General features: G+C 32.5%; 1 protein-coding gene across 2 annotated transcripts in view; it reads left to right on the forward strand.

Annotated features, from left to right (window-relative positions):
• LOC106458497 (leucine-rich repeat-containing protein 70-like) overlaps window positions 1–11,594 on the forward strand; it is a 23,277-nt gene extending 11,683 nt beyond the window's left edge. For both annotated transcript variants that reach the window (XM_013918018.2, XM_022384732.1), the window contains exon 2: window positions 8,097–11,594. In XM_013918018.2, the coding sequence (XP_013773472.1) occupies window positions 8,113–9,651 (1,539 nt within the window). In that variant the 5' untranslated portion in view covers window positions 8,097–8,112 and the 3' untranslated portion in view covers window positions 9,652–11,594. The remainder of the gene's footprint in view (window positions 1–8,096) is intronic.
• The last annotated feature ends 182 nt before the right edge of the window (window positions 11,595–11,776 follow it).

Below are 11,776 nucleotides of genomic sequence, written 5' to 3' on the forward strand. Positions count from 1 at the left end.
GCAACAATTACTATTTTAATTTTTTACTTAAGTCATTTTAAGTAAAGATATGTTTGTTTTGTAATTAAGCACAAATCTACACAATAGGCTATCTGGGTTCTGCCCATCACGGGTATCGAAACCCGGATTCTAGCGTTGTAAGTCCGCAGACATACCGCTGTGTCACTGGGGGGCAAGTAAAGATATGAAATCGTGCACGGTTTTCTAATATTTTTGACATCATGATTTATGTAGAAAGCCAACTATTAAAAAAAATATATTTTTTATTGTCTGTTTGAACTGTATGTGGATTATGAAACATCTATTAAGCGGATGTTCTTAACTTTTAAGCAATATTTGAATATAAAAATTGTACTATTAGCATATTTAGTCTAGACGATACGACTGTTATTTTGTATCAGATAAAAAAGACTTATGTTTTAAATTAGAACCTTACACATATGCTAACTAATTAAACAAATTTCAGATTGAAATGTTAGACTATAGCGCTATTGAGTAGTTCTAGAAAACCTATATTAATTCAACGTAAATGCGAGTGCAATGTCTATCTGATAGGAAGAAAAATTAACATCGAATGCCTATTAGTTTAGATAAAAGTTTGTATTTCTGGATTGTTTGTGGACATTCAGTGCAATACTACTAATTTCGTGGGGGACATGCAAAACAACACGCACCAAACAAAAATGCAGGCGGCCCCGAGTTGTACAACAGTATTGGTGTATATGTAATAATATCTCGCTGACTTTGACAAATATGTATCTATTTGTGGAGTAATCCAAACAACTTAGAAAATGGACTAAAGATGGTTTCTTCTCTACCCGTACCAGTACTTAATGTATTGCCAATGCGTGACTCACGGACCTGCCATATGGTTGTAAAGAAAAAAAAGTCATTGTCATTATGATGGTGAGCCGGTTACTGCACGTAGCCCGAAGAGAGAGAGAGAGAGAGACACTGAAAGACCATTGGGCGACATAGTGCGTGCTTTAGTCTACCGTTCAAAGAACAAGCGGGTTTGAGGGAAATTACGCCTATTTTTTCGTGTTTACTGAAGAAAAAGAAAACATAAACTCAGATGCGTTCTGTCCTTGTGTGTTAACCGAACGTGATTATTAAATCAGCTCATATTAAGTAGTTTCTAGTCGTAAACATGTAGATACTTGTAAAATATGTGTAATCGTGGATCAAAATATATATATATTGAGTATGGATGAAGACTTGTCTTACGTGTTGTAAGTTAGTATATATATATTGCTTTAACCTTATTGATCATTAATAGTTTCATCACAAAAAACAATATTTTTATTGGTTTATAACCATTAGTATACAGTTTTTATGAAATTAACATGTATTTTTCTTTTTTATCTTCCTGGGAAAATAGTTTCCTGTCTACTTACACGTGGTAAAGGTTGTTATTATCAAATAAAGTTTATTCACGAAGTTAAGTAATTCAGCTAGGCAAATAATTGTAAAAAAAAGAAAATGAAGAAACGATTCTCGGAAACTTTTTTGCGTATTTTCATTTATAATGATAAAATGATTCAAGTAATTTAACATACTTTGAAAGATGAAAAGGCAAGAAGATAGTTAAGAAATAAACAGAAAGTTTCAGTATTGTGTCTAACTTCAAGTAAGCGTAATTTTGTGATATATAGTTTTAAGTTTATATTTGTTTAAATAAGTGATGCTAAGTTTGAATAGGGAAATCATTTATAGACTATTCGGGTTTTTTTTCAAACATCAGGCAAAGAATTGTCGACAATAAAGCATAATTTAGGAACATTTCTTCTTATTTGTAAGTGTTTATTATTATTATTACTATTCATAAATTGAGAGGTCATCCTTTCGCTATGAAGAAAAATCTTGCAAAACTGTCTGGAAACTGAACCTGTGTTCTAAAACTGTAAAAGTTTTGAACCATTCAGAATAGTTGTAATATCAACAACAAAGGACAAATACATCTTTTTTTTTTAATTCTTTCACCTAATCTATTTAAAATTATGAATCATTTTTTACATAAGCTAATTATAGTAATTTCATAATATTAACCCATTTTTGATAAACAAAAATGGTAAGTTTAAAATGTATTTTGGTTTTATGTTATCGTTTAATAAGCATGTCTTTCTTTCGAAATAACCAAAGTTAGTGAGATAACAGTGTACCTTACACGTTTGTGTGTATTTAAATAAAACTTAATGTTACAGCCAATTTTAGTACAACACATTAATGTTGCTAGAATTACGTTGGAATAAATAGAATCGTTAGTTTAATATACTTGTTATATGTGAGATCATGTATTTTAGTGCTGTAGTGTATTACATTTTAAAATCGAATATAATCTACGTTTTCTTAGATCACTAGAAAAACGTTTTCTGTACATTTTTTGAGCCAATCGAAATTTAAGATTTTGTGTGCAGTTAAAGATAATATTTCAGTCTATAGATCTATGCATAATGTAAGTCTTAAAACAAGTGCTGAAGAAAACAGGGTGAATCGCCATCTTCAAAACTACAATGCCAGATTCGGGATAAGCGGTCTTGTACACCTACTCCTAGACCCCCATCATGTAACTCTTGATACTGGGGGCTACGCCATATAGGGAAGGACATCTCTAGGCCTAACCGAATCCGTCTGCTAAATATGGTCCTGCTAACATCAAACCTATGGGAGAAGTTCGCGGATAAAACAACGTGAACTAATATAGGGTCATTCCTTCAGCAACTTCTCAAACGTCAACATTCTGGATTCTTTTATACATCAGACAGTATATGGTTAGGTTTACGATTGTTTATAGAATATACGACTGGAAATTTAATTGTAATGAACAAAATTACAATCCCATACTAGTGGAAATTTGTTTTTAATGTAGTTTTTATTTGCACCACAGATAGTTCGTTCATCCTATAACGCCCCTTGTATTAAAAAAAAACAACCTTGTATAACTTCCAAAGATTTGGATAAGTTTTACGTCAGTCCTACAAGTGCCTTTTGTATTATGTTATGAACTTTTATTACCGTGGAAATCGAACATGCAATTGTATAGAATTTACATAAAACACGTGAAGTATTGATATACAAGTTATTGTTTTATCATCCTTTTTGTATGGAGTTAAACGAGCACAAGCTGTTCCAATTACTTTTTCGCAAGATAATTATTCAATAAACACAACACTAGTGATAGCGATCAGAAAAAGCTAGATTGTTAGCTTTTGTACAGAGGTGTCGTAATGTGTGCTTGATTTATTTACTTTGTTTATTTGTTTTTTGTTGTTTTTTTTAGGGTGGAAGTGGGGAATATGCTGATAAACCTTGGAAAAACAGTAACTCAGTATTTCGTAATGTCACAGCTTGGAAATATTCGTGACGCTACATTTAAAATTGCATTCTGTTTCTCAACGTTTTGTATACTGCATTCTTCATAAAATGTAGTTTTTGTTCGTGCGAATAGGATTGTGTACCTGTATCGTATTAGCTAAAACAAATAAATAAAATAATTGGTATTTCCCTTATCAGATCTCCATATATTACACTAAGTACAAATCGTGATTTAAGTACAGTAGCATAAATACTCAATAATTGAAAATCATTATTATTATTTTTTAATGAGTATACATTTATAGAAGAAAAAAAATGCGGTATTGCTCAGAACAGTAAGTACATTACGCGTCATTAAATTGCTACAGAAAAAGTTCTCAAGGACAGTTTGATTTGTAGCTCAAGGAAAGTTAACTTCCCAAACTTGTTTATTAAGTCTTTATTACCAGAAGCGACACCAACATGGCTGATTGCCAGTCTGAAACTGAAGGTCGACAATTTCTGATGTTATTAAATAAGCGTGTATCAAGAGAATTATATAAGTATATCTTATTTCAGGCTTACTGTTCATGCTTACGTTAGATAAGTAGCAATGTTTCATTACAGTTTGGTTCTCAACATCAGCTACTTACGAATAAGTTGTACACTTCAGATCCCTAAGTCTGCGCAAGCTGTTTGTCTCTTAATTTCGAAATCTCCAGATACAAATTACAGCTGTGATATAATGACTTTTGAAGTCATTGAAATTTTATTCTTTTTATTGGAGAAAGGCGTTAGTTTATTTTTAATTTCTGCGTTGATTAAAATGTTCACTATATATGTGCTGTCCGTTATTATATCTTTTATTGATTTTCGACGTTATACCAGAAATGTTAAATTTTACGTAAAGCTGTTGTAGATTAAGTTCAACGTAATAAAAACATACGTGGTGTAATTAAATTTATAGTTGGAATTGTGTAAATTATTAAATGCCCGGTATTTTGTATAAACTGTTACAAAAACAAGGGAACACTTGTACGTAATGGTCTAGCGACCAACGTAATAAATGAAGTACAAATTTAAATATTTGTAAAATCTTTAGTTGTTTTCTTATTATATAGTCCTAGAACTATCTTATATTAATCATTTTGCCTTCTTTTGTTTTACGTTCCGCCTTTTAATAAGGATAGTTTTAAACTATTTAAGAAAGTGATGTCATATTCTTAAGGGTTCTTATCGACCTTGTATTCAAGTACGGTCCTCATTCTGGCAGTTATTCTAAAAATGTATGCTAGAGCATTACCATAGTACATGCTTTTTACCAAAGTCCAGTTGTTATAATCATATTTCATGCAAGTACCAAACGTGACAGAAGTGTAACAGATTGGTTCAGACACCATATCTCAAAGATAGTCTTACAGTAACATTATATTTTAAAACGGAGACACTTAAAATGTGGACACCTAAGGGCCAAGGACGTAGACGTCGTTGTATCTGGAATTTGATATTATGAGGATGAACGTAGTTTTTGTTTTAACATTAATGTTTGTTTCGAAAAAACAACAACTCAGTTTTGGAATTTGTATTCAATACAGGGTGTCTCTAAAGTCAATTGGTATAGGCTGAATGTCTGTTCACGTGTACAGAATATGTTGAAAATGTCCGCCCTAAAAATCCATACAGTCCTGAAAAACGTCCAGTACGAATCTCCTCCTCACGCTCGTTAACGCTTATTTGCCATTATGTTAAAAAAACAAACTAAGCATAAAGAGTAATGTTAATTTTTAATTTCGTCAATATTAGAATGGCATTCGACTTTTTGAGACACTCAGTAATATTGTTGCATATTCAGCTTATGCGTCTGCATTGAAGTTAATGGCTTTATAACGTTTAAATGCATGGTTATGTTTTCTAGCGTTCATGAAATATTGTTGTATTTATCTAAATAAACGTCAGCTTAGGTATGTTGCGAAATATAAAGATATTATGAGTTTTAAATTTTTTATGCACAAAAATTCAATCCAAAATAGGTGACACTGGAAAGTATAAAATAACGAAGCCCCCCCCCCAAAAAAAAAGAAAGGCGCCAGAAATATAGGGACAAGCGTCATTACAAATCGTATCTTTTGCAAATTTGTAGTACTCCAAACACTCTTAGCATATAGTGTCCAGATGTGTCAGAGGACTATTTCGAAGGTAAAAAATGAAAACTGACAGATTTTCTGTGTCTTGTTATATGTTCTTAGCTTCTTCTATTTTACCTCTTTAAAACAACATCTTTTTAGGCAATTTTATTGACTTTCGCGTGATGGAATGAAAATACCGTTGGGTGAAACTATAATCGGTAAGAATTTCTATACGAGGTGTGTATCTAGTACCATAGAAGTTGTAGTGAATTCTATACTGGTTTAATTGTTTAGTACCGTAAAAAGTAGATTCATTTTCTGTTGTTAAATTTTTTATTAACAACAACTTTTGGTTGTATTAAAAATAGTTATTTCCACATAAAGATATTGAAAGAAACGGGAAAACTAATATTTTCCGTGCACGGTTTCCAAAACACAGAAAATTATCCACTGTATTTTATGCTTTGTCTTTATAATATAAACAGCTTATACAATTACGAAGCGAAAGAAGTTCAATACTGTGTAGAAAAGTCCATGTGTATCTGTATTGTTGAAAAGGTTGGAGAGATTATTTTGCATTATTCCACTGAAAAAAGAAAGAGAAGAATATAAGTCCAATCCACTTAATGATAACGAGAGCATTGTATATTTCTTGAAATTCAAGTTCTAGAACATTCACGATTTCCAACAATAGAACTAAATTCACGAATAACGAACGCTAAACTTACGTAGTTACAGTACATACAGTACGTCTGCTGTTTCTACTATGAAACACAAGCTCAATTTTCAAAACTGTACGTACAGACAGACCGACTAACAAATTCAGTAATCAGTCACAACCTTATCCTTCTATTCTCGCCTAACTCGCGTTTATATGCTTTCATTTCAACACTCTCATCCAAATGTTCTAGACGCTGGACTACACATTCATTTTGTGACGTCAGAACTTTCTCTAGCCAATGTAAATATCTAAATTAAGAAAACGTATCCTTCAAGAGTGTGTACTTACGATTTCACTGGAGTTTGTCCGAAAATTGTCTGGAACACTTGGGTATATGCCAGTGTTCTAAATGTAACATATGCAGAATTGTGCGTGTGTTTTTTTTTAACAAGTTTATTGATTTATATACATTTACACAGAGAGAGAGAGAATGGAAAAAAATTATTATTTTTTAAATTTCTTTGTCACTGTCGGTATTTTTGTTTCTTTAAGGTGATTTATATTTCCGTATGTTTACCAAACCTTTTTTCTTTATTTATTATCGATATTCGTCTCATAACTACACTGCATAAAAAGTTAGCATGATAACTGGATTTTATAATACTATATATATATATATACATATATATATAGCTGTGAAAAAAAGCTACTGGCATGAAATAATGCTATTCAGTTGGTGATCGGTCACGTGAGCTGAAATGCAAATGATTGGTCCTTCAGCCTGTGCTTTCTATAGTGGTTTCTCAAGCGTTCCTTAGTTGCCATTTTAAAGTGAAGTGGAAAGTTTGAGTGCTTCAATTTGTTCATGAGACATGACTAGATTTCGGAGAGCTATTGTACCAATGAAAAATGGTCAGTTACAGCATTAGCAGAATGAAACCGCTTCCAAACAGTTGATCAGACATCTGCACAAGGTAGATCATCATCTACAACACAGACAAAACTACCAGTCAATTCTGTCTCGCTGTAGTTATACCTAACTTACTCCGAGACTGATTCGAATATTCGCAGCCACAATGCCATATCATTGAACTTGGACTGTCATTCAGCTCTTAGTAAAGCATAAAATAACTCCATGGAAATGGTGCCGAATACAAGTCCAATGGACCGACTACATAGGGAACAGTATTCTATTTTCGAATTAGTCGCGCTTCACTCAGTCATATAACAGATGTATACTCATTTTGATGGTCTTAACCCAGTTGAAATCTCTTTTGTATAGAAACAGGATGCAAATGGCAGTGGTTTAAATATGGTGCGACCACCAGAAATAAGAGGTGACAGTTATTGAACCTCAGTAGTAATTTGATATCTGAACTTAATAACGAAACTTTTCTGGGCTTAGAATCGCTCACAGAATTGTTTTTTGATCATAATCTATTGCAAAGCATTCCAGATGCGACCACCAGAAATAAGCAGTGATAAAACGCACAGATCTTTACATCTCGCGGAAAAGAATCATTACTCCCTCACGTTATAGTGATCACATCCTACAACTTTTGTGCTGCCATATGTTGGTATTGGCTTCAGTCAAATGGATAACTTCTACCCCACCATGTTAAACTGGTTAGCGCAATCCTTGAAGAGGTTAAATTGAGTGAATGGAGTAGCTTGTACGCTCACCGACTTGGTTTCGTCAAGCATGTTTAGTGTGTTATGGTGGCGCGAGTCAAATTCCGTCTAGTGGCTTCAGCGTACGCTGAATGATCAGTCGCTTGTATTTTAGATCGAAATTATAGAAGTCATCAAGTGCCTGATTTGCCTAAAAAATGAGTTGAGGGGTGATTTTTAAGAAACATTTTACGGTTTCCAAGAGTTCCAATTGCTTTTTGTAATTTTCGTGACATAAAATTACAATAATTGTATATGTTTTTATAAAATTTTAAACAATGCGTCTTAAGTAAGACCCTATCATTGTTTTTGTGAGTTAATATAGTTTTTTTTTTATTTTACAGGTTAGGTTTGAAAACAATGCAGCGTTTACGTGGTTCACCTGGAATTATTGTTCTACTCTTCTATTTCATTTGTATATGGAAAGATATTTCGGGGCTGTGTCCTGTGAGTTGTGATTGTGACGATGGTAACTTACGAGCTTTTTGTAATTTTGCAAAACTTGATGTTATACCCATTACTTTAAATCCACATTTGAAATATCTCAGTCTTAATAACAATCGTATAAAAACTACAATGTTATCACTTGGTGTGTATCGGAACCTGGAACATCTTGACATATCTCATAACGAGCTGGTAAAATTGACGCCTTTTAATTTTATAGGACTTAGAAGTTTACAATTATTAAACCTTAGTAGTAATTTGATCTCTGAACTTAATAACGAAACTTTTCTGGGCTTAGAATCGCTCACAGAACTGTTTTTGGATCATAATCTATTACAAAGCATTCCAGATAGTGTATTTACAAAACTTCGAGGTTTGAAAAAGCTGGACTTGTCCATGAATAGGATCTCGACCATCTTACAAGATTCATTTCAGGGATTAAACAATCTGGAGTACCTTTCTCTGCGAAGTTCAAAACTAACATTCATACCATCAGAATCATTCCACAGTCTCAAAAACCTATTGACTCTTGATCTAGGATTGAATTCCTTTCCTTCCATTCCAGAAAATTCTTTTTCTTTTTTAAATAAACTGACAGAACTGATTCTAGACAATTGTGGGATTCAGGAGATAGTGTACGGCGCATTCAAATGGTTAAATGCACTTAAAATACTGCGACTTGAGAAGAACGAACTGTCTGAAATTCCCACAAAACCTCTTTTCGATGTCATTTACTTAGAAGAGATATACCTTGGGCAAAACAAGTTTTCAACGATAAAATCTCGATCCTTTCAGAGACTCCAATATTTGAGAGTGATCGATATAAGCGATACTGCAACTTTAAATAGAGTTGAGGCTGATTCTTTTGCAGATAACAAGAACTTGGAGCGCATCGTCATGAATTACAATAAGAAACTAAACTATATTGACGCTTCGACTTTTAGAAACTTGCACGAGTTGCAGGAAATACACCTTCGAGGAAATAGTTTCCAGTCATTTGACCAAGACCTTATTTCTGGGGGTCTGAAAGTACTAGATATAAGAGACAACCCTTTGGTTTGCGCATGCGACATGTTATGGTTAGCCACTTATCTTCGTGCTGTTAACCTGTCCTTTAGTTCAGAGGAAGATTTCAGTAAAGTACGATGTGCCAGTCCGTCGAATCTGAAAGACAAAATTCTTCGTGAGCTTACTCAGAGTGATTTAGGATGTACTCTGAAAGATCATCGACGACCAATAATTACTGGAATAATTGTAGTTGCAGTTGTGATAATGGTAGCTATTGCTGTCGTGGGATTCAAGTACCGTAAGAAAGTGACAGGAACTTTAAAGAGTAGGTGGAATACCAGGAAAAAGGAAACCAAGTATCATAAAACAGGGTACCTAGAAGAAGACGACACTATTCTACAAGCTGCTCAGCGACCTTTGAAGATCGCACCTGTAACTGAGCTGTGATCAGCGTCTTTGTGCATTGTGATACACTAGTGCGAAAACATCTAGAAATATATGATCATTAATAAGTTCGGCGGCTGTCAATCATCATCTTATGGTAAATGTAACTGAGACTAAGAATCCGATCTGCTTTAGCAAATGCTGCAGAAGTGAACCGTTAAGCATCAAGACACTGCACAAATCCATACAACTTTTCACTAAAGATATTTACTATTGACATTCCATTTGTTGTTAATAATGCTGAATTTGGAAGGGTACTGATCAGTTATTAGATGTTGTCATAGGTAAAAAAATCAGATGGCTGAAATATGTAGTGTTCACGTATGTATGTATGTATAAAAGTAATGTAAATATTTGTGTTGGTTATCGCATAATGTTTTTTTTTGTTCATTTTATTCGTGTTTTGTTATAGTCCCCCCCCCCCCTCTTCAACACAGTGGCTCAGTGGTAAGTATGATGACTTATAACGCTGAAAATCGTATTTCGATACCAGTGTTGGACACAGCACATATAGCCCATTCTGTAGTTGTGTGCTTAATAATATACAAAAAAAATTATACTATAACAAAATAAAGTCATTCGTTTGGAAATTAAACATTGGTACGAAATTTATATATTCAACAGTATAAAAAATTTAATCGTTGAACAGAAGAGGTGAAATATATTGTTTATTCGAGTTGTTTTACGATTCTCGTACTATGGGTGGTAATAACGAACAAAGCTGACTCTGAATTTGCAAAAACAGTAATATAAGATATAGTTAGATAGAAATAAAACTTGTATCGTATTATAGATTAGATTTGTTCAAGTGGAATTATTTTTATTCTTTTTTATACATTTTTATATCTCTATTCTGTTCATCAACAATAGTTATAAAAGGTGCATATATTCGAGACTTTAAGAGTTAAAGTTTACTTTAAACAGATAGGTTTTCAGGGGTATTCTGTGTAAAACTAGCACGTTCCAGAAAGTTATATTCATGAACTTGTAAACTTCTCACACTTGTTATGGAAAAAAAATTAACAGTCCACAAAATAAACCCTTAAAGTAAAAAAGAATAAATTTTTCTTTTGATTGAAAAAAAAAATATTACTCTGTTTTATTTTGTTCGTCTTTATGAAATATAGTTGCGCGCTCGGACACACACACACAGTGCTTGTTTGCATAATTATTGTCTTGAAATTGATTTTTTTAATTTGATTTCAGTGATGAATCTATTGTTTATTAAAGACAGTGATAGTTCGTACAAGTTCAGAGCTATACCTGTTTTTTGTTTTCTAAGATTTAAGGAATTGCATATGTATATAAGTAGTAATATCCATCTTCATTTTCAACCTATGTGTTCCTTTGCACATTAAAAATTTATAATATGAAATATATGAAAGAAAAATATCAATAAAAAAATCGTATCTCTTTTTTTCTGATTTTGAATTCACTTTTGAATGTGTGTAAATTAAGGCAAAGAAAATGTTTTGTTAGTTTTCACTTCTTACTAGTCTTAGTAAAAACCTACAAATTTGTGTTAATACAATTCACCTAAGAAAAAGGAAATAGGATTATATATATATATGTGTGTGTATGTATGTATGTGTATACTTAAGCTTTATTGGCAATTTTTCACCAATCACTGGTAATACAAAACTGTGTTCGAGGAAATATAATCCTAGTCTAAGCTAAATCAGATGAATGTTGATCAGGCTCAACTTTTGTTTCCAATACTTTCAAATGTTATTCTGTGTCTTATGCTAGAGTAAAAAAACTTTTCACTTTTAACCTTGAGTTTGTAATTATTGGTAAAGTATACGATAACTTGGCGTATTATTCAGATTCAAGTATGAATTAATTCAGTTTTGATACGTTTACTTTTTGTGTGTGAAAACTACATGAGATAGTATTGTCAGTTTTGTAAGCTGTTGGTTTATTAAATAAATTCTTTTTTTTGTACCGTCGACCATATTTATTTTTATTGCATCAAAAGGCTGCTTTAGGCATTCTTAACGAACCACGCGGGATAGTTTGTTGCATTTCTTTCTTTCTGAGAAATAGATTAGTTAATTTAGTATGAATATCAATAAATAAATAAATATACACTGAGTGGTCACAAGTAAATAGACACCACCTTCTCATA

Source organism: Limulus polyphemus, unplaced genomic scaffold (genome assembly GCF_000517525.1).
Source record: "Limulus polyphemus unplaced genomic scaffold, Limulus_polyphemus-2.1.2 Scaffold476, whole genome shotgun sequence".
Taxonomy (NCBI): domain Eukaryota; kingdom Metazoa; phylum Arthropoda; class Merostomata; order Xiphosura; family Limulidae; genus Limulus; species Limulus polyphemus.